The 24,651-nt window shown below is 40.0% G+C and overlaps 1 protein-coding gene across 3 annotated transcripts in view; it reads right to left on the bottom strand.

The window, feature by feature from the left end:
- Positions 1-24,651, bottom strand: part of Ntrk2 (neurotrophic receptor tyrosine kinase 2) — a 346,426-nt gene that overhangs the window by 58,969 nt on the left and 262,806 nt on the right. For all 3 annotated transcript variants that reach the window (XM_076843523.1, XM_076843524.1, XM_076843525.1), the window contains 3 exons: positions 23,152-23,282; positions 8,466-8,638; positions 1,634-1,868 (listed from right to left, as the gene is read on the bottom strand). In XM_076843523.1, coding sequence (XP_076699638.1) covers positions 1,634-1,868; positions 8,466-8,638; positions 23,152-23,282 — 539 coding nt within the window. The remainder of the gene's footprint in view (positions 1-1,633; positions 1,869-8,465; positions 8,639-23,151; positions 23,283-24,651) is intronic.

Here is a 24,651-nt window from a genome sequence, read left to right as displayed (position 1 = left end):
TTCAGTCTTGGCTTTGGAGATAAAGTGCATCTTTATTGATTTGGTAATAATCAGGTTCAAACATTTACTGAGCACTTACTTTGAAACCATTGTTAACTTATTGGTAAAGAAAAAGCTGTTGTTTCTGCCTTAGATATGCATAAAGGTCAGCAAAGCTTTTCCTTAGCCTTGCACCCGTGTGTTTCTTTGTCTTCTGAGACTAAGAAACACCCCCAAACCCACCTCTTACCAAGAAAATAATTAACTAGTAGAGTAGATGCATCTATTGATAGGTAAAATATCTTTCATGTTTTAGATACTGGGAATGAACTAGTCATTTCTAGACTCAAGACAGGTGCTTTCAAGCTCCGTTTTGAACTTTGGTGAAGACTGTGCCTATGATATACCCAAGAGAATCCTTTTAATTTAATCTCTATCCCTTGTTGCCACATAAAATGTACGCAATGCTTATCAAGGTGTCAAAGGAAGAAACACCAAAAACAATCAACCAAAGAACATGCAGCAAGGCAATGCATTCATTTTCTTAAACTAATTGTGGCAAAGTTGGTATTGCTAAAATTCAGAGGCATCAGAGGTCATTAATGCTATATGCAGGTAGTTGTATAGAAAAGAAACTAAGAAGGTGCCTTCTCAAAAATAAGCAACCATGGGAAGAACAGGCATAATCTTTACCAACCCCAACCTATTAGGAAAGTCAAGTTCTGTGTCTTATCCTCTTAGGCTATATACATCCAGCACAGTATTTCTTGACTTCTGATTTCCTTCCTCTCCCCTTGAAAGTCAAGCGACACAAATGAGAAAACAAACTGGGTGTTGGAATAGTAGAACATTGACCCCAAACCTTCACTCTAACTATTATGACTTTGAGGGTTCATACCCAAGTTCTACCATCTCAGTTAACTAATACATCATACTCAGGGGACCAGTTCTAATAATCAGCAGATTCTATAACTCCACTCCCCTGTGATGGTTGATGTGAACCAGTTTTTTCTTAGTTCAAACCTAGAACAAAGGCTCCAGGCATAATTTCGCAGACTCAAACCTAACTCCCTAAATCCTTCAACCTCATGACCTCCAGGAACACCCTATATCCTTATGTTCCTCTGGAAATTCTCAAGTTGAAAACTCTTGGAGATGTTACACACTGCTCTGGAAAGCCATGAAAAGAATAGGAGGAATGTCAAGAGCTAAACTGTGTTATCCCAGAATTCTTATGTTGAAGACCTTACCACCAATACTCCAAAATGTCACTGTATTTGGAAATAAGAGTTTAAAGAGGTGATTAGGTGAAAACGAAACCATTAGGGAGGGCCTTAATTCGATGTGACAGATGGCCTTATAAGAAGAGGAGATCTGGATATAGGAGCTACATAGAGAACTGTGAACATTAAAAAAATAATAATAAAAATAAAAATCACATGAGGACACAGCAAGAAGGTAACCAGTGGCAAGTTCAGGAAAGAGGCCTCAGCAGAAGTCAGACCTGCTACCACCTTGATCTTGGGCCTCCAGAACTGTGAGAAACAAACTTTTGTTGTCAAAGTCCCCTGTCCTAGCACGTTTTGTTATGGCAACCCAACACAACAGGGGATCCTCTGCAAAAGAAGGATCCCGTGCCTGCACAGCCACTCACCCTGTAGTAGTCAGTGCTGTACACATCCCGGGACATCCCAAAATCCCCGATTTTCACCAGCAGGTTCTCCCCGACTAGGCAGTTCCGGGTGGCCAGGTCTCGGTGCACGAAGTGCTGGGATGCCAGGTAGACCATGCCTGCCGCGATCTGCTGGGCAATGTGCAGCATCTGTGACTGCGTCAGCTCCGTAGGCGGGTTGCCTTCCGCCATCAGCACTGCATCAGGTCCATGTGCCCTGGGGAAAGACAAGGAGGGCACAGGTGCAGCCTCAGCTCTTTGCTCTGCCTCAACTTCCCATGCCTAAAGAGGCTGCCTGACTTAGCACAAAGAAGAGACTAAGATGCTTCCCTTCCCACCCAGGATGCTCCATTTCCCCCAAGATTGTGAATTCCCAGGGCCACATGGGTTCCCTCCCACCCGACAATACACATACAGGTTTATATTTTAGGGGCTCCAGAAAAGGCATTAGGCAGAGCTTCTGACTCAGAGAAGCAGAAGGTAACCCAAGCAACACAAAACACTGGGGAGAGATTGCTTCTCTAGATGTGGTCATAACACCCCAGTGGGATTCCCATCCCTCTCCACTGAGCCGGCTGCTGCAGCACCTCCAGAAGCGGATCCCTCCAGAGTTTTCCCACCAGCACCAGAGTTGCCCAGCTGGTGGTCTCCTTCAGTCCATCTGCTATACTCTCAAGCTGCCCTCAACTTCATGCCTAGCTCAGTAGAGTCCCAGAGTACTCAACATGGACACTCATTCCCAGTGAAAATTACCATTTCCTTTTGCCCACACTCCTCCGGACTTCTGGAAAAACACATGTACTGATCAACACGTAAGATAACTCTTCTGAATCACAACACAGATTTTTGATTCTTTATACTATGGAGGTGGGGTGGAGTTACGGTATTTTTAACCTGCTTTTTCTTCTATCTTATATACCCTTCCTAGGTATATGATGAATTAGGGCATATTAATATTGGCATATGCCTCATGGAGAAGAGAGTCAGGCTTAGGATGCTGCCCTTAGCAATGGCAGTTTCAGACCTGGATCTAGCACTAAGACTCCAAAACAGACATCACTGCCCCTGATGGCCTGAGGGGGCGCTGCAGGGCAAGAAATAAAGGTATGGTTTGCTGCTGGGCCTGGCCAAGGCATGGTCCAAGGCCTTCTCCCTTGCAGAAGAAAATAAGGGAAGGGAAGTTCTCCTTCAAGACATTTTTAAATATTTAAAATAAATTCAGAATTTTAAATAAATTTAAAAGTGGATGATGTCATATCATCTGCAGGGTTCAAGAACTATATTAGTATTTGCAAATGAGAAAGAGAATTATCCACAAAAAAGCAGCCTCACATTTTGCCCTGCTCCATGAACTGCTCTAGCCACAGGCACGTCCTCGGCCTTCCATCATGGCTCCAGCACACAATGGTTCACCCTTCCAAAGTGTGTTGTCACCAGATCTTTCATTCTTTGCATTCTCAGGAAACAAATACTAGACAAGGGTTGAGGGAGTCTCCCAGGACTTCTGGTATCTAGCACCATGATCTTAAGACATCTATTAACTTCTCCAATCTTCAATTTCCTTATTAATCAAAAATACAAAGGGAAATTGTTCTGTATTATCTCTTTGGTCCCTTCTGTCTCTAAATACTTGGATTTAACCATTCTCGAGGCAAGAGCTTCCTGGATTTCTCTTCTCAAACCAGAACCCCTAACTGCCTCTTGTTACACTGAGGAACACAGGGAATGTTTGGGGCTTTCCTTAGCTCCAAATCCTGCCCTGAAGATAAGAGGCCAAACTGAGTATCAGAACTGAATCTGAATCCAGTCCTAACACATTATCTGTGACCTCAGGATTGTTACATAATGTTTCTGGGCCTGTTTCCTTATTCCCTAAACTATTGATACTAACTGCACATTTCTAAGGCTATTGATGGGAGGAAGCATGAAGACTTTGCTTGATAATGTTTCATGACCTTTCATAGCAAAGCCAGAGGGAAAGAAGGCTTTGCAAAAAAAAAAAAATCTCTAAAAAACAATATGAAGAGGTGATATGAAAGCACACATTTTTCCTCTTTAGGATACCAAAAGGTTGACCCTTTTCACCTCATTAATGGTTAATCAAGTCTAATCCTTTAGAGAGCAGGGGAAAGTGAGAGTATTTTCACGTCTCTTCCTCAATTTTACTGAGGACTCAACACCAGGAGAAAGATGTGGGGATGCACATAATAAAGGTAGATCTAAAATAAACCTTCCAAATATCTGGGCCAGGATATAAGCTTCATAATTTTAATTCAAAGATTAAAATAATTTGTGGATTGCCCACATCCTTATTTCAGTCCCAGAAAAGTGAACTGCTCTAAGTATCTGTCAGAAGCAAAGACCCCAGAGCAGAGTAAGGGTCTTCCCGAAGGCAGTTCAGAAGCCACCTGTGTGCATTTCACACTAGCACTTGCACGTGAGTTGGCACGTTCATGTGTGAGGCTCCTGCATTGTTAAGTCATTTCTCCTGTTTGCTTCTGGGTGTGTGAACCAAGTACTTTTTATTGGCAGAAGCCTCTGGATGCTTTCTTTAAGCAGAAAGTCCTGCTCTAAAAAAGAAAGGCAGGCGAATCTTCTGAACAATTCTTAAGAGAAGCCTAAATAAAGTAAACACAGCAAACTCTGCTGTTGCTCCCCAGATTCTCCTACAGTTCTTGGAAATAGAAATGTATTTTACCTCTGCCAGGAGAACGGTCCTTAAGAGGCGAAATTACACTCCTCGAACCCTGGCCTGGGGGGCAAGTAGCAGGTTTTTAGGGCCTGACCAAGAGGCTGCTCAACCTTCCTCATCTTGTTACCAGTGTGGGTTGTAGCTAGAAATTCACCATCTTGCACTGGCTCTGGAATTCCGCAGCACATTTCTTTCCTTCTGAATTTTGTTTTAATTAAAGCAATTTTTTAATTTTTAAAATTTTTAAAATTTAATTGACATAATAATCAAACATATCTATGAGTTACAGGATGATATTTCAGTGAATGTACACAATGCATAATGAATTATTAATTAGAAGTATATTGGCATATACTTCTTTTAAACATTATTTCTTTGTGTTGGGGGAAGATTCAAAATATTCTCTCCTAGCTATTTTGAAGTATACAATTAATTGTTTGCAACCATCTTTACCCTACTGGCTATGGAACATTAGCAGTCATTCCTCCTATGCAACTGCATCCCTCTACCTGTTAACCATCTTCTTCTGAATTTTTTTCACAGCTACTTCAGCAGGAAGAGTTGCATAGTTGTTAAGACTATGGGCTTTGCAGCCAGAGGTCATGGGTTTGAGACCCAGTTCTGTCACCTGCTAACTATGTGACTCAGTTGCTTCAACTGTAATATGGGAATGATAATTCCAATAGCTTACTAGGTTTATGCAAGCTAAAACATGCTTGGAAAGGCTTAATAAATATTAGCTGCTATTGCTTGGAAAATATCTTTCCTCTCACTAGAGGGGAATTCTGGACAGATTCTAAAAGGAAACATTGTAAAATTCTTGAAATCAGCTATTGTAGTTCCTCCTCTTTTTTCCACCCAACCTAGGATAGGGCTGGCTCAATATATGCTTTTACATTAATAAAAGTGGTGGAAATAAACAAGAAGACATCTGTATTTATCAGTCAATGCCAGGGACAACTCAGGGAAAAAATATATATATATATCAGGTATCCTCCCAGAAAGAGGACAGCCTGTACTAGCAGTGCATTACTGCACCTGAGAACTTGATTCTTGGCATGGCAGACCTCTTGTTTATAGAGCTTGGCAGATTCTGAAATTAAGCAGGGTAGGTTTCCAATTCCTCCACGCCCTGTGCAGGATGCCAAGGGAAAACCTAGTGCCTTCCTCTTTGGAAGGCAGGAAGGAGACCAGGGTGTGGTTGAAAGAGCTACAAAGTGAGAGAAACAAATTACATCTCTCTCTCTGTCCCCTTTCTCTCTGTCTCTCCCTGTCCCTCTCCCTCTCACCCCTTTTCTCTCCCCCACTACACACACACACACACACACACACACACACACACACAATCTGAGCACATAGAGGCATTTAATTGCATCCAGGTGAGCACATTTGGATCTGTTATGCTAGAGTTTTGGGAAAGCACCAGACTGGATTAAGAAAGTAGCCTGAGGCCTGGTGAAAACCTTTCTCCTAGGGACAAACAGCTAGACTCCAACCAAATTCAGCTTCTTTTCCTCTTTTTGCTAGATCTGATAAAACAATATGCAAAAGCAACCATCATCCCATGCTTATCACCTGCAAAAAATATTGTTGATATAGGATAATGCATTAGGATTGTTTCTGAATACCTAGAATTGACTATGTACTCCTAATCTTATCCAGCATTCCCTCACCCACACAATCAGAGGAAAAGCAGAGAATGGAGATCCATCCCAGCCAAGGAGAACTAAATTGTATGTGTAGCCATGAGGCTAGAGATGATAAAAATGATCCAGACGGCACCAACCATGTGATGACATTTCTAAAAACAGCAGTACACACTCCCCCTTCTACTGTTCTCACAGTGATTGACTGATTACTTAAACTGCATCATGTCTGAATCTTCTAGCGGATGTGTGAAGCTAACTGGGGCTGATTTCTTTGCAAAGCCCTCTGCAGTACCATGGGAAATAGGAGGAGGGCAGAGAGATATAGGCACTGCCATCACACAAAAGTTATCACTCTCTAGGACCCCTGAACCAAAATAAAGAGGAAAATGTAGCAGAGATGAAGGGTTATGGGGAAAACCATTGTTGATTACCTTTCTTCACAAGAGTTCCCATACTTGTACTTGAGATACATATAATACCCATTTTACAGGTAAGGAATCAGGCCAAAAAGGGCAAGTGGTCAGTTTGCCTCTAACATCTTTCCTGTTTCTCTTAAGTTATGCTATCTAGATAGATACCAAGATATAGTAGTCAGGAAGTACACTAACTACTGTCAAAAATGAGAGCCAGCCAAATTTGAAAGGAAATAGCAAGAATAGGATGTTAGAGCCAGTACAGACTTAGAAATCTAACTCAAAACTCCCAGGAACAGAGGTCACTGAGCAAAGTAGACCAAAAACCCACTTGTGGGACAATACAGCTGATACAGAAAAGGAAGGAGAACATAAGTCTCCTGTTATTATAGGACTTCAGACTCTTCAGTTTCCTTATCTTGCATGTAGTACCTCTATTTGTGCCCCTGATTAATTCAAATAAAGATATTACTTGGTTTCCTTGACCAGTGAGTATCAGACATCATGCATTACTTCTCTTTCAAGGCAGATACAAAATGAGAATACTCTCAATGAATCCTTCCAGAATAGCCACCAACTTCCTCCATCATATCAAACTCATCTCCTCCTGTGATTTCTCTGAAGCAGCAAGGTTACTGGTAGAAATTGCTACTAGCAGAATCAAGCATCTGTGTGCTTATTGAACACTTTCTGTTTGCTCCTAGGACAAAAAATTTCTAGTTCCCTTCTCATGGTTCCTGGCAAGTTTAATATTCTCATCAGAACAGCCAGGAGGTTACTCAATTAATGAAAACTAGAGTTCAAATTCAACTTCAACTCTGTCTGAAGGCCAAAATCTCTGCTCATATTTTCTTGCCACTATGTCTCCTCATAGGTCACTCTTAGAATCCCTCATATTTGGGCTGAGGATGTGGCTCAAGCCGTAGCGCGGTCGCCTGCATGCGTGCGGCCCGGGTTCGATCCTCAGCACCACATACAAACAAAGATGTTGTGTCCGCCAAATACTAAAAAATAAATATTAAAATTCATTCTCTCTCTCTCTCTCTCTCTCTCTCTCTCTCTCTCTCTCTCTCTCTTTCTCTCTTTAAAAAAAAAGAATCCCTCATATTTTGTGAGTTAGTCTTGCTTTTCCAAACAACTTTACCTTTCCTTGCATCAGATTCTGCTCATTCTGAGTTGTCTCTCTTGTGCCTCCTCCTCCCATTGCTGGAGGAAAGGAACTTCTTGAGAAGCCAACAGTGAACTAAAACCCCAGGACAATGCTAGAAATCCAAATGACCCCAATCCTAGTTAATAACCCTATGACTCCCTTTTGCATCCACTTTTCCCTTCCTTGCCTTGATTTCTTTTGTGACCCTGCTTACCACAAAGTCCATCAAATTGAACCTGTCCATGTTTTAATGATCTTGGAGTCTTTGCAATAACCATGATCCCAAAGCTTCAATGATTTCACCAAATGTCATCCTATCTCTTTTGTTTATACGATTTGGCTCTTTGGGTTCTGTTTCTTCCACTGTCACTGAACTACTGACCTGGTTGGTCTTCATGTTCTCAGAATAAAGTCCAAAGAACATGCTCCAATTATTTTTCTACTTTATCTCCCCAGGTTCATTCCATAGTCTGGTAACCCCATACTCTTTGTTCTCACTTGACCACACCTTTCATGGTGGCACCTTGGTACCTTAGTTCTTATTGTTCCTTGGCCTTAAATGATATTCTCTTATGCACCTGGTAACTCATATATGCCCACTAAGACCCATCTCCAGTGCACATGTCATGTATCATAATATGCTCAATATATGCAAGTTACATCAAATTGAATCATTAGCAACATTATGTAGAATTAGTTGATTTAAGAAAAATAAAAATAATAATATCATTGCCTTTTTTTCTCCAGTTCCTTTCTCTGGCATGTGTTGCTATTGTTATCAGAAAAGACTGTTCCAAAGAAAGATCCCTTCACCCTTCCCAGGAACACCACAAATTCTGCTACAAATTGCCTGAGCTGGGAAGTCCTGTTCCCTCTTCAAGCCCACCTTCCCCTCCACTCCTTACTGTACCTAAGGAACTTGTTGAGGTCCCCATGCTTCATGTACTCAAAGACCATGATGAGTGGGTCACCCTCCACACAGACGCCATAGAACTTAACAATGTGCTCGTGCTGGAGATTGGTCAGCAGCTCAGCCTCGCGATGGAAGTCCTTGCGTGCATTGTCACTGGCATCCTTCAGAGTCTGAGGAGGAGGGGCAGAGACAGGAGAAAACCAACACCTGTTAAACCAAGGACATCAAAGGGAAGGTTGCTTGCTGCAAGAAGGAATTATATCAGTGGGTCCTAAGAATTCTAGAAGAACATTTATCTCCTTTATTATACAAAAGATTGAAAAACAGCCTGATTCCTGAAGAAATAATGTTTATTATTAATAACTGAAGAATAATCCTTTATGGGTATGTAGAGCTTTACAGTTTATAAAGCACGTTCACAGAAGTTTCTTCATTAAGTTACAGACAGGAGTCACTTTACAGTCTTCATGCTTTTTAACCCTGTTCTAGGCCCAGTGATTCCTGGGCTTCTCTTCCCTTTTGGCCTGTTGAGCTTTCTTTGATGCTGTTTGCAGTTCACCTCTGCTAAAGTAATCTTTAAAATATTTTACATTATGAAAATGTTCAATCGCAAGAAGGATACAATGAGCCTTCATAGACCTATCTTCCAGTTTCAACAGGGATCACTTTTAATTTATGTGACACTCCAAAGCCATCTCCACCCAGTGATGTGCAAGACTGGTAATACAGCCAAAATGAAGAAACTCAGAAGCATGCCAACCTGGTTCAGATGCCTTTGGATCTCTGCTCAAACTACCCCAACACCACAGCACCCTAGTAATTCTGGAATTTGTTGATGTCATATAAATGTGCTGAGTCTTGTCATGAGCCACCACTAAGCCAGGGCTATCGGGGCATCAGGAAGACACTGAACCTGATCCTGACCCTTTGTACTTATGGATGAATAGGGAGATAAGAAGCTTATATAAATAACTATAAACAAAGTTCAAAACCAGTGTCCTGAATGAACCATCTCTCCTCTATGTCTGTGCACCATGATCCCTTGACTCTTCTCCGAAAATCATGGTTTTGCTTTATGAACTATCTGTAGCCACCCAAATCACAACAAATTGTGCCCCCTTACTTTTGGACATGCTCATTCCTATGCCTGGAATACCATCTTGGACGTGGTCACTGGTGTTGGAGGTTGAATAATGACCCCCCTCAACATTGTCTATAACCTAACCCCCAGAAGCTGTGAATATGCTATTTTCCATAGTGAAAGGAGCTCTGCAGATATAATTAAGGATTTTGATATGAGGCAATTAGCCTGGATCAGCTGGTGGTCCAATATCAAACAAGGGTCCTTATAAGAGCAAAGACAGAGAAGGTCTAAAGAACAGAAATAAAGGTTAGAGGGAAGAAAGGATGTTATGCACCTGGCTTTGAAAATGGATGAAGGGTTAACAAGCCAAGGAATATGGATGGCCTCAAAAATCTAGTTTACACAAGGAAATGAATTCTACTCTAGAACTTTTAGAAGGAACCAGCACTATTGACATTTTGATTTTATCTTAATAAAACTAATTTTGAACATCTGACCACTAATACTGTGTGAGAGATCTATCTCTGTGCCATCTCCATCTCTGCATTGCCAGCTCTGGGCACAGTGCAAGGCATATGGAGGGTTTTATTCAATCGATGTTGGTGAATGAATTATAAAGCCATGAAAACCAAATTCTGAGAGGAATAAAGTTTAGAGTGGTTGCTTTAAACTGAGGAATAAGGAGAAAGAAATTATGAGAATGACCCTTAGTTGAGGTGGCATGTGAGTATGTGAATCCTTCTGCAGGGGGATTGATAATGCCTAGTCATTATCAAGGTTAGACAGCAACTGTGAACATTCATGTTCACTTAAATTAAGCATTGGAACAGATTTGTATGGACTGTAAAACTCAACAGCATGTCCAAAAATACTGCCAGGTCCTGGTGGTCATTTTCCAGGTGGCTGCCTTAACTTGGCTCTTCCTCTGGGAAATTCCTGATATGAACCACCTGTAGATCTAGGGATATGCCATAGGCTAAGTTCCCTGGGGAGAGATCTGAGATGATGATTAGGATGTGAGACATTCGTGAAAGCATGCTCTTAGGATCAATACCTGCCCAAAAGGTTGGACAGAGGGTGAAGCTGAACTGTGATGCAATCTCGCAGAATCCTCCTCTGCTCTATAGGATGGACCTACAGAGCTATCCTGAGTTGGGTCAAGGGAGCTAAGTCGTTATAGCTCTTTATTATCCAATCATTGTATGGGGATCATCTCCAGAGGTATCACCTCAAGGTGATATCTCTATATCACCTTGAATGTAATTGCTAAGTCCCCTAATGGGGCAGGCTTTGGAGGACTGTTTGTTGGTTGGAATTTCCCCAGCAACTGGAGAAGCAAGTCCTTCATTTCCAGGGGGAGGGTGCTGAGCAACTCATCACGATGTCCATCACAGGACAAGTTTTCAATATGCAAATTCCCATGCCTAGGGCCACTTTCCACAGAGGATATCAATGAGTTTTCAGGGCTTGCCTTGTGTCATCATCAAGAAAACATTAGGATGATAGAGACAGTGCAAGATCACAAAGCATCATCAGTTGGGAACCTCAGAGAATCTAGAATTTTCCTTAACTGCTTTATTTAGCAGGATTTAAAGTTCTTTTTCCAGTGGTGACCTGACCCAAGGAAACAAAATCATAGCTATCAATTCCATTAAACCAGAGGCAGTGAGAGGCTTCCCAGTCAAATTCTGGGACTACCGTTCGCTATCTTCACTTTAGCATGTGGTTTCTGTTATCACAAGCACCACTGGTTCTGCTAGGGAAAGTGAGCAGAATTGGATCCTCAAGTGCTCAGAAAAGCCATAAAGCTTTGATGGGGGCCATTGCCATGGAAACGGTACATTTATTAATTTAATAACAAAATGAACAGTTGTCAATGACACCAAAGAGTAGATAATACCTGCAATGAGATCAGGCCAGGGTCCTGATGTAGCTGTCTTGTCAGATCTTGCAAAAACCACTGAGTCAGGGCTGCTGATTAACTGAATTGTTCTGTACTAAGTATTTTCTTAAACTGTGGACCCACTGCTCATGTCTAACTGCTAACACTAAGAACTTGATCCTGGGTCTCTGCTCCATTGAATCTGCAGAAATAGGGCTCATCACCATCCCCTATGTCTCCCAGAGTTAGTTAGCGCGGTTGGATCTAGTTAGTGTGGTTTCATCCCTGTGAGTCAGGAGGAATGATGTGCCTATCTTGACGGTTTGTTTAGGTTGGTTTTATCCAAGGGCAGGCTTTTGGAAATTTTTTCATTTGCTTGTTTTCTTGTTTTGTTTTGCTGAACTTCTCAGTAGCAAAATAGCAGATGAGGCAAGGAGATGGACTTGGAAGAGATGGGGATGGAAATGACATATGCCAAGTCCTATCCTTAGGCTCAAGGAGCAAAATGCATTCATCATAGTATTCCTTGCACTTGACTTGAATTATGTTTTTTGATACATATCTGTCTCGACTCTTGCCTTTGAAAGTGGAAGTGTGTTTCATTCACCTTTTTTATCACTGGCTGCCCAACCCAGTGTCAAGCAATTGAAAGAATTCCTGACACAACAAGGTCTGTTTAAAGTAGAGAAAAGAGTGTGGAAAAGGAAGGAAAGTGAATGGTCTCTGGAAGTGAAAGATGCATACATGTAAAGAGTGGAAGTGAAGGAAGGACCAGAAAAAGAAAAAAGGTGGATGAAACTGCTTCTAAAATTGAAGAGGGCTGCCCAATGAATGCACTCTCCTAAGGAGTTCCCTCTCTTCTTCTAGTCAAGTGCAAATCCTCACAATGAGCTACTCAATCAGAAGGCATTTTGGCTTAGAATTGAAAGATCCAGGCTCAAATCCCGGCTCTGTCCTGTACCTCTGAACTGTTTTTTCTCCCCTACAAAGTGAGGGAAACAATATCACCTACTTCCCAGGGACCATGGAAGGGGGTGGGTGGTATTTATTGTAAATTGGGATGCCTCCCAGCATCCTTGTAAAGAAGGATTTGAATGTGAAGCCAGACCTGCATTCAATTTGCTTACATAAGGTCCACAAATGCCAACAAAATACATAATAAGGCACAGGGTCCAACTCAAGGCGTGAGGGGGAAGTGCTGCTAGGGGTTATCACCTATTCCTGAATTGCAGTCTAAATGAGTTGGAAAAAGTGCTAATACTTTTAGGTCATTATCACAAGTCATGAACAAATTCTGGGTAAAATCATTTTGCTCAAATGCTATAGTGCGTGTGGATGGGGGAGAGAAAGGGAGAGGGAGGGAGAAAAAAAGAGGGTGGGAGGGAGGACAGGATTTTCTTTGTGGTAACACCACCTTGAAAAGTTAACAAGCATCTAATATTTTTATGTCCCCAAAGCAAATATGATGGAAAGGAGCCCACTCTGACTTAGTGCAATGTCAAAAGTTGTGCTTCAGTAAAATTTTTGGATTTAGGAGAGATTTTACTATTCATGGGGCAAGCACATCTCATAAACCTAGCCTCATGCTATATGCCCATCCATTTTTGCATGTTGGGTCCTTTTTCAAAATTATGATTCAATTCTATTTTAAGAGATTCAGAAAATATGGCAGTAACAACTTAGGCAAAATCATCTTCTGAATTTGGCACTCTAAGGACAATTTTTCTAAGGGTGGAACCATAGCCAGACAGCAATCAGAAGCTGGAAAATCCTGCTATCAACCCTATTTATAAAAATCATCTCTGTTACAGTACCATGGCTGATTGTCATGTTACTCAATTATGTGAGGCTTGGCTGGTTCCCTGAGTCCCTTGGCAATGCACTGAGGCCATGAATATGGAGGGGAGCATTTTCCCTCCCTGAATTCCCCTCCACTTAAGTTTCATTTTGACAGGCATATTTGCCCAATCATTAAATATTGCTATTTTCTTACTCCTAATGACCACCTTGCAGCTCCAGCTCTTCTTATTCACAGTATATTTCCTGACACTCCAAAGCTGCCATCCTTTCTGAAGACATTCTCTAAGTAGAGGTCTCATTCAGACTTCAACAAGATACTACCTGGAGTACATGTTGATTCACAGTTGGAATAATAGAGTAGCCCGAAATAAATTTTAGCACAAAACTTAGAAACAAATGAAGGAGAAATGTAAATAAGGAAAATAAAAAGTCACCTGAGGTGTATTCATATAAGTACATAGGAAAAGTTATGTCAGATTATCTCCACATTATGTACACATAATACAGGGATCCTAATTAGAATAAGATGCACTCCATGTTTGTATAAATATGTCAAAAATATACTCTCCTGTCATATATAACTAAAAAGAACAAATTAAAAAAAAGGCATCTTAAATGCAAGGGAAAATATTAAGGCTAATGGGAAGGTAGTTAGGGAGGAAGCCTGCTTTGAAACATTGGCATGATAGGATACTGCAGAATTAGAATGATCATTCACTTCAAAGTATAGGCGATTTAAGGAAAGACAAGATGAAATAGAGATTGTGACCTTTTAAAAATGCTGATCTCGTATTATTCTTCTGTTGTATCTTTTGGAGATCATAGAAACAGAGTGTCTTTGTTAAGGTGAAAGATAAAATATCGAAAAAATTATGGTAGGACCTCCCTAAGCACAATGTCCATGATAGCATTTGAAATGTAGAAAGAAAATGAAAAAACTCCCAAACCAAGCATCCACGCTACACGAGAATGTGCAATTAATGTGCCAAAGTTCCTCTGGGTCAGGATCATTCAGTGGAGTCTATTGTTAATGGATAATCTTTACTACTTTGATATGTTCTTGATATGCACTTTCCAACATGGTAGCAGACACATATCAGTAATCATCATTTGTAACATGATTATTCCAAATTTAGATTTGCTTCAGTTGAAAAATACCAGATTTTGGAAACTTGATATGAACAAAATAATTTAAAATATTTCATTAATATTTTATATTAATCATATGTTGAAATGATAGATAACATTATATACATGTTGACTTAAACTACATTAATAAAATATGTCTCATCTGTTTCTTTTTACTTTTTTGCTGTGTATACTTGGAAATTCAAAATTATAAGTGCAGCTTTCACTGTGGTCCACATCATCCTTCTATTGGATAATACTGTTCTAGGAAGTCAGCTGTGAGGGTTATTAGTAGGTCTTGGGAATGCTGGAAGTACCTCTAACATATACAGCTGGAGTAGAATTAAGGCAGACATTTCTTGTAAAGTTGTTACAAGTATTGATTAGCCAAGGATTTAGAGTAACCCTTCATCACAATTCTTTAAGCATTGGTCACAAGTTTTCTAACTGATAGATTCTTCCTTAAGATATAGATAGCATTTATCAAATTCTTACACAAGTGAACTTGGGAGTTGTTACGGTTTGGATCTGGAATGTTCACCAAAATCTCACATGTTGAAGGCTTGGTTCATGTGGGAAGTGAATGGAATATGGGGGCTCTGATCTCATCAGTGCATTAACTCATTGATGGCTGAATGAACTACAGGGAGGTGGTAGAAACTATAGACAGAGGGGCATATTTGGGTTAAACAGGTCACTGGGAGAGTGTCTTGTACCCAACTTCTTTTCTCTCCCTCTTCCACCATGTACACATATATGTGTGTCTGTCTGTATCTCTGCTCCTGGCTTCTGTGAACTGAACAGCTTTAATCTACCATGTCCTTCCACCAGGATGTTCTGAAATCTCTGAAACCATGTGATAAAACAAACCTTTCTTCTTTTAAGTTATTTGTGTCAAGTATTTTGGTCACAACAAAACAAAACTAACACAGGAGAAATATTAAAACTCGGTTTATTAAAGTTCATTAAAACTCAGAGAAAGAAATAACTTGATAGAAATAAAATCTTAGAAACTACAGATATCACAACACATAGCTCCCAAAATCTCTAGAAATATTAAACTAAGTAATTGTAGATGATAATCACAAACATTCAAATGGTGCTCTCTCTTTGCCAGAAAACAACACAGTGTGTACATCAATTCAATTGATTGTAAGGAGCTGGCCTTAGAAAGGACTTCAATTATGTACCAAGTGACAGCCTCAAACAAGATTCAAAGTCTGGATGCCGACTGCTACTGTGTTTATTTTCACAGCTATGTTGGCTCTTAGGGCTCATATCCAACAAGTTGATCATCCAAAAGGAACCATAAGGTTAAGTTCTAATTCACATACTTCAAAGTACTTGCAATAATTTAGGGGATAAATTGATGGTTTATTCTTACATATTACATCAAGTTGCATATTAAAAATGTTTTCTTTGAAAGAAATGTCATGCCAATTGTGATATTAGAGAAATATTGAATCAAAAGAGTAAATCAGAAGTTGACTTCCAATATGGACAACTGCAATATATTTACAAGTCTTGAATATACCAATGAAAAATTATTCAAGACAATTCCACTAGATATAATGGAGCTGGTAGCTCAAGTTATTTGCTTTTGGTACATTAAAACAAGTTACAAGGCAGCACAACTATTTCAATGCAGACCTCCCAAAGATACAAAGGTGTGAAGTGAACCCTCAGGCTGTTTGATCTCAGAAGAGTTCTCACTAGAGTGATGTGACTACAGCCCTGGTGGTCTGGTGGCTAGAACCTGATGCTCTTGCTGCCATGGTCTAATCTCAATTCCTAATTAAAATGAGATAGTGAGATGTTCCATCTTAGTTTTAGCTTCTCTGAAAACATGTGGTAAATTGGAGATGAGTCATAAAGTGGGCCACCAAAGTAAGTGATCAACAGGACAAAAACCAGATCCCTGATTAAAAGTTGAAGTTACTAGGAAAGGGATCTTAATGAAATAACTTCATAACTGAGGCCTACCTAATTCAAGTGCATGAGGGATTCTTACAAAGAATACCCTAATCTCTCTCTTACAAATATACATGACCATACACAGATATACATCTATGTACACACACACATACACACACACACACACACACACACACACCAGGAAGGAGTTCACCTATATCAGAGAGCAAAAGAAACCTATTAAGCAACATCTGAACAATAAACATGATCAAAATTTCTAACAAAAACAGCACTGAAAGTTCTGTTCCCAGAGCCTTGTAAAGATAGAATTGATAGTTATTGTGTTCTGCTAAACTATGCAAACTATTTGTAGGGGAATTTATTAACAAATGTCCTTTGAAACATTCTAATACTCTCATGAATTTCCATTTTGTGGGGATAAGAATTTTACACATCAGTGAAAATGTAAAAGTGTAAAGGAAATACAGGTAGAGGAACTGGAGAGGAAGTTCATAACAAATCAGTATGGAAGGACCTATACTATGACTGTCATAGCATAGAATGAAGGAGAGAAAGAAAACAGTTATCTGTCTTTAAAATGAACTTGCCTGGGTAGAGGTGGAGTTAATATATTCTTGATGCTCTTTTTCATTTATTTTTGTTTTTGTTTTGTTTGCTGTTCCAAAACCATCTTGGATGATTGGATTGCAGGTAGGTGGCCTGGGACGAAGACTAAGCAGCATTGCAGAGTCAATTTGGATTATTGGACCCACAGTATTTCCCTTCTTGGGGAATTAGAATGTGAGTCATAGAGACAGTGTGATCAGTAGTTAGTGTGGAAATAGCAGCCAAATAACAGGGAGCAGCAGAGGCAAGAGACAGCTGCACTGCATTAGCAGGGAAGCCCAAAGGAGAATCCCTGGTGTCTCCTGCTGAGAAGATAAAGAAGGGACAGTCACAAGAGCTACCTCAGATCTGGAGTGAGCTTTTAGAAACCAACTGTTCCAGTCACAATGAGGTCTCACTATCCTGCAGTTCCCATTTGAGTTGGTCATCTTTCATTTTTTTTTTCCTGTTAGATCTTTTTCCTCCTTCTTTTGGCAAGAGTTCCTCTAATATTCTTCCAGGGAACCAATAATTTCCCATGTTCAGTCCATGTGTATTTGGTAGAGCTGACATATATTCCATTTTGAGGTGTGGGTATGGATAATCATAATATTCCTTTTCCTGGTCAGAGGCTCTCGTGACACAACCCAAGACAAGCCAGTAGGAATTATCCCTTGCACTTTTGCATATTGTTGAGAAGGAAAGCTCTCTCTGTTGAGTTGCAAGGATGAAAGCCTTTACCACAATGTAAAAATAATATGCCTGAGAATTAAACTAATAGGAAGGAAAGAAGAACTGACAGAAAGAGAAAGGGAGAGAGAGAAAGAGAGAGAACAAAACTATTGGTTCCCTGGACAGCAGAGTCTGGAGTCAGGATAATAGTAGGCAGGTTTTTCAGTAGCATGGATTTCTAGTAGCTAATAAATTCTCTTTTCTGTTTAACTAGTTGGAGTTGGGTTTCCAATGAACATTATGTAGTTTCTTTTATGAAAACTGAATGTGAAGTTTTGCTTGAATTTCCCTGAGGTCAAAACACTCCCTCAGGAATCCAGTTTTCCTGTTTCCACTAATTCCCTTGAATTAAATTTCCACTTGGGAGAACATGAAAGTATCTCTCATCATCGCATACAAATGAGCATAACATACTCCACTGCATTATTTGATAAGTAGCATTGTGTTGAATTTCCTCAATTTGGTGTACTAAAGCTCATGTAAAATTCAATAAATGACAATGTGGTACAAAATGAACATTGGACTGAGTGTGAGTCCTAGGTCTAACACTCGATGACCTTATTCAAGCTGTGTGACATTGGATGGGACCTTAATCTTCTTCATGTTACTGCTTCCTCATTGGCAGAACATGGAAGTTAAGCTAACTAAGCATCCATCTATTTATTCAATCATTTCTAAATGATTCATCATGAGATTACATTATTATATATCACCTTTACAGTTTCATTCAGCTCTATTAATAGTTAATCAAATCATTTCCTTGCCTAGAAATGTTCAACTACCAACTTCATCAAAAGGCAATGATTTCCATGGTCTAAGTATCCATCTATCCACCCATCCATCCATCCATCTATCTGCCCATCCATCCCTTAATTCATTCCATAAGCATTTATTGCATGGTACTACATGTTAGGCAATATGTTAAAAGACCTGGTTAACATCCAGGAGAACATGCCACTCTAATACGCTACTCTATGCCAATCATTCAATAAGCCCACAGATTTATATATAACATATGAAGGGCATGTATAAGTGCCTTAATGGCATATATCACAGAGGTCTGATTTGGCTAGGGAGGGCAGTCAAAGGAAAGTCTTCCAAAGAGATAAACTAAACAGAGTGTTGGACCAAGGAGCTGGTTGGGGGTCATACAAACATGACAAGGCAACAGTATGTTGGGTGCTACTCTGGGCCTGCCTTCTGGTAATGTGCTAGCAAATCCATCAGTTCATGTTTCCAAATTGCTTGGTGCTGAAAAACACCATTATTTCCTTGGCAAAAAGGAATTGAGAAACATAAAAAAAAGCAGTGAGATCCCAAAGAAAGTATTTAGTTCCATAAAAGCTTATACATGAGACAATGCAAGAGTTTTCAGAAGTGAAATGACTGGGTTATGAAAGTCTTAACCTAGTCCCTGGATTAACCTATAGATATGGATTAACTGGAAGGGAACTGTAGGCATGTCATGTGTCACTGGATGAGGCAGCTTACTGGGAGTGTGACATTGGGGTTTATATTTTGTCCTTGGTAAACAAAACTCTCTGCTGCTCATAGCAATGTCCTGAGCTGCTTTTCTTGGCTATGATGTTGTGCCTCACATCACTTTGGGCCCAGAGCTATGGAGTCAGCCACCTAACGGCCTGAGATATCTGAAACCATGTGCCCCCAAATAAACTTTCCCTCCTCTCCATTGTTCTTTTCAGGTCTTTTGCTAGCAGCAACAAAACAGCTGTCTGAAGCAGAAAGTGTCTGCTGAACTCAGATTTCACCATTTCTTATTTTGCCACCACTTCTTCCTGGGCAGCACCTCCAACTTCTTTAACTGACACCTTGAGGAAGTCACTCAACTTCCCCGGGTCTCGATTTTCTCATCTATAAAACATGAGGTTTTGGTTATATATATGATATCTCAGATCTAATATTCAGCATTCTATGTTGATAAAAATACACCTGAGCTAGTGAGGAGAGGGAGGAGAAGTCATGAATCCTATAAAGCAGACTTGCGGGTATATTTAAAAAATAAAAATCAACTTGCATTCATGGCACAACAAAATGTTGTAGGAATTGTAGCTATTGAAATGCAGGTTGGATGGAGCCAAAAATAGCTAATGCACCCACAGTTAATGCAGGGAAACTGTGAGGAAGCGTTTCCTTGGCGATCGAGTTACTTAAAGGTAAAGTAACTAGGTTGGATCAAAGACTGGTTTCTCAATTTCTCATCCTCTCTATGGGCTCTTCAATTGTAATTCAGTGTAAAGGGAAAAAATTGTCGACAAATACATTCCACTGAAAAACAAAGGTCATCCAAAAATATCAAGAAAAGGGCAATCCGGTTAAATCCAAACAAGCAAGAGTCATAGGAGAGGCATACACAGTTCCTGTGTACCCTTGAATGCCTGGATGTGCCTCAGAACCACATCCACCCAAAGCTATTTCCTGTGGATCTCTCAAGCTCTAAAATAATTTGAGAGAATCAACATCAGAATTAATAGGAATCTGACATCTGTCAATCTGAATGTAAAGTCTTAGATTGCAACCCAAAGTCAGCTCTTTCTAGAGAAGGGAAAAGGACAATAGCTGCTATTTCTTACCATGCATAATCAATGCTGCAAGGGTTGCTAGGCAACAGCAGAAAGGCTGTCAAACATCCCCAAGTGCCTCCAGTGGAAGAGAAGCAACCCGGCAGCCACTCCACAGAGGTGAGAGGCTGTGCAGTCCTGGAAGCTGTGTTCAGTTTGTTTCATTTCTTTAAAAATCCCTTAATAGTAGTTAGGGCTAAACCATAGACAATTTCCTCCCAGACTCATTTAGCCTTTTGAATATGCTTTCATTTGGCCCAAAGCCATAAAAATGAACACAGTAAGCTGAAGAGAGGCAGCTCTGTGAAAGGTCCATAGGTTATTTTGAACTAGTTTACCCAGGAGCTTGTGGAAGATCCAACTTAACCTTTACATGGTTTCAGCCTCTGAATTCCAGAAAGTTTAAATGGGTACCCTCTCTGAAGTGTGAAATTACTCTAGTTAGCATAAGCAAAAACCTCTAATTTCAACGTTCACATTCAAGGTCATCGAGATGAGAATTCTTAGTTTTGTGAACATGAAATTAGAGTGAATTTTTAATCTGCAGGACCTATTTTCTTTCTATTTGAGATGACAGCTTCATTTGAATTTCAACAAGAAGACAAAGTAGCAGAGACAAGTCAGGATTTGATAAAGGATTGAATCCTCCCTCTCCCCCCTTTTAACCAGTGTTGTTTAAAGAGCAAACACTCATCATTGGTCACTAATTTGTAAAAATCTTATTTGGCAATCCAGAAGGTATATTGGAGTGTGTGAAGACTAGGTCCTGGGTCTGGTTCAAGATGGAATTAGATTTGTCATTGGAATTTAAACCAGAGAAGGGCCTCAGTGACAGTAGTGATAGATGATATAATCAAAGAGAAGCAAGCAGTGGGCAAGAAAGTGAAATGTTCTTTTTTAAGGCCAGTTCAAGGATAAATGTCGTCACAACCAGCTAACCCTGCCTTATTAGTAATTCAATCCCTAAAGTCATATTTTAGCATGTGTTCAGAAGGAAATAGAACATATGGATTAAGGGTATCCTAGATTTTGCTATGCAAGACTCTCTCCTTTAAGAGCATTGCAAAAAATATAGAGAAATAGGCACAGAATAAAAGATGGTAGTAAGATGAAAGGCTATACCCACTGAGAAATTTGTTGGCTCTATAGCTGTATCTGGCTGAGGTCTCTCAGTTATTCCTATACTGTCATGTAGGATTCCTTAATCTTTCAGGATTTTCCCCTACTCACAGTCCCACCTGTGACATCGTAAAGTGAATTCAGGGTCAGAAGGCTTGACTTAGCTTCCTGGATAGCCTCTAAGTAGCAGTGTAAAACATGGGCCCAGAACATGTCTTCTGTTTCCTCCCCTAAACACACAGCTAGGCTAGGATTAGATGTTCCCTAAAATTCTCCCAACTGTAACATTTGATCAGTCTATGAATTTATAAAAATAGAGACACCTTTGGTCCCACTTCTCCAAAAGTGGGGGGAATAGAAGGAAAAAGCAAAAACTACAGATATAACACTGCCAAATGTTCTGAACATTTTGTGCTAAAAAAAGATAACAACGAAACTTTTTGAGTAAATCAAAGAAAGGAGGAAGTAATCCCAACAGCAGGAATTAAACATCTCTTGAACTCCCAATAGGATTCTTACTTTGACATCACCTACCCCATTTGATCTCACATCTCTCTAGAATCTCACTTCCCCTTCCCTCTCACCTTTCTCAATCTCCCTGTTCATTTTCCTGTCTTGGGAGAGATGATGTTTGCTTGATTGATTTATTACTTCTAGAAAGTTTGCCCTTTATTCACTGAAAAGTGCAGCTCTTAGGGGCCTTCTCTGAGAGTTTAGGAGCATCCTGGCAACATGTTAATTTCATTCAACAAGAAAAGCAAATGTACAGTTTTTCTATTTCTAAATATACCAGTAATGGAATATGCACCTGATTTTAAAGAAATGAAAAGTTTTCCTGGTTAAAACTAGTAAACAAACAAACAAACAAAACCCCGTCATTAATACAAATGTTCCTTGTTTGGCAGAGATACAATACAACACAAAAACAACAACAACAACAACAACAACAAAACTAAACCATCTTATATTATACCAAGAAGTTAAGTTTTACTATGGTAGCCAAATCCATATCATTCGGCTCTTAATTCAATCTATAAATGCATGCTTCTTTTAAGTGCTTGGCATACGCTACCTAATACCTTAGTGAGGTTTTAAAAACTTTTTGATAATGCATATATAAGAGATCTGCTAAAGTTTTTTTTGTGCTATTTTTGTTAATCCTTGGATTTTAGAAAGCTCAATGGATTTTTTATCCCCTTTAATGATGTTATCTTATTGAATAATAAGGTCTTCTTTTTGAGTTTTTGGGGATGACTATGATAAAGGACTCTCAGACTTTTTTCCATTACTAGAAACTGCATGTCTTCTGGGATGGTGGAATCCACAGGAGACATCACCCACCCCTTGATGAAATCAAGCCTGCACTTATAAAATCCTATGGCTTTGAAGAATTCTAGAGACAAGGTCTAGTATGAGAGGAGAACTCAGTGGAACAGGCTGCCAGAAGTGAAGTCCTCCTCCCTTCCAGAGTTTCCGACGTACAAGAAACTCAACTGAGCATGGCATAAGTTCCAAGGAAACTGGGGAGACAAGTTAGAGTCTCCAAGACTTCCTGACACCACTGATCTCCATCCAAAATTCTGGAAGCTTGGAAAAGGAGTTATTTAAGGCCTGTGGACTGGTTGGTTGCCGCTGAGCAGAACCACTAACAGTTGAATGTACCCCAAATATTCTTCTGACTGCCCATTTAGGTAAAGGAATTTGAACACATTCACCATAATAAACATAACTGACTCTCGAATTGGCCATCAAAATATTAAAAAAAAAAATAAAGGAAAAAACTTCCACACATCAGTGTGACCGTGGTGGATAAGGAGACATTTTGAAATGTTCTCTTACCTTCACTGCCACCAAGATCTTATCCTGCTCAGGACAGAGGTTATAGCATTCAGCTAGGAAAACTTTTCCAAAGGCTCCTTCACCTAGCTCCCTTTTCAGAACGATGTTATGTCGCTTGATGTGCTGAACAACTGTAAAACAAACACAGAATTTGGAATTAAAGTATGTTGAGGTGAAGACAGAGGGTGGGGACTCAAGGGCATATCCTGTGAACTTGCAGACCCAAGATCCTCCCTCCTCCACATACTGTGAACCAAAGGGAGCACACTGTCCGTCTTCACAGCATGCCCCAAAGACGGGCACAGGTTCTGTTGGCTACTTTCCAGAACCCAAACAGTGTTTTTGATAAAATTAGAGAGCTAGCTGTTGGCTGCAAGATATGACTAATGAACTTTACAGACTGGGAAAAGGAAAAAAATGAAGAAAGAATTAACATTAACAGCAAGTCTCTTACAAGCCAGATTTGTTGGTCAAATATCCCCTGGGAAAGGTAGAGGGATCCCAGGAATCCCTCAGTTTTTATGAAAGCATCTCAGACTCCTAAAGGAGATAGCCTCAGAGGACAAGAAAAAGTGCAACTATGCATTGCTAACAAAGACTTTGGCCTCACCCTAGTTCTAGTTTTGCAGTGAGGTGGCTCACTAGACCATGGTTGAACCTTGGTGGCTACTTTTGTTTATACAAGAAATGATTCTCTGTCTAAAGCCTGGCTTACTTAGCCCCTTTCTAAAATAATGTCCTGGCCTTGGGTCTCCATAGCTAAGAAGAGACAAAAATAGATGAATAAGAAGAGAGGTTATTTTCCTTATGCTCTGGAGCTGGCCAAAGTCACTCATGCATATGCTTCATGGAGATCACGGCAGGAGGCGGTCACGGGTTCTTAATAAGCCCATTGGCTGCAAGGTGGAAACCAGAGAAAGGCAAAAGATAGGGCAGAGCTAATAAAGAAGCTCAAAAGGAGACTCTGTAGGACAAAACAATAGTACAACCTTGAGCCTCTTTGCCCAGCACTTTGAAAGTTTAATCCCTTAGCTAGGGGATTCCCCCAGTCTGACTCTTTTTTGAACTCTTTGTCCCTAAATTGGTAGCACAGCTGGCCTTCTGTATCTTTCACTCTCACATCTGTGGATTAAACATGTTTGTATAGAAAATATTTGGAAAAATAATAATTGTGTCTGTACTAAAGATGTACAGACTTTTGTTTTCTTGTGATTCCTGAAATGATACAGTATAGCAATTATTTGTATAGCAATTACATTCTATTAGGTATTAAAAGTAATCTCGAGTTGATTTGAAGAATTGGGGAGGATATACATAGATTATATACCAACACTATACCTCTGCATATATGGAACTTGAGCATCCTGGATTTTGGTATCAGAGGGGGCTTCTGGAACTAATCTCACATAAATACCCAGGGAAGACTATTTTTACAAAAGATTGTGCTGGGTAGAGCGGCACATGCCTGTAATCGCAGAAACTCAGGAGGCTGAAAGAGGA

The sequence above is a fragment of the Callospermophilus lateralis genome, chromosome 2 (genome assembly GCF_048772815.1).
Source record: "Callospermophilus lateralis isolate mCalLat2 chromosome 2, mCalLat2.hap1, whole genome shotgun sequence".
NCBI classification, from domain to species: domain Eukaryota; kingdom Metazoa; phylum Chordata; class Mammalia; order Rodentia; family Sciuridae; genus Callospermophilus; species Callospermophilus lateralis.
The sequence above is the reverse complement of the archived record's forward strand: the minus strand, read 5'-3'. Positions and strand labels throughout refer to the sequence as shown.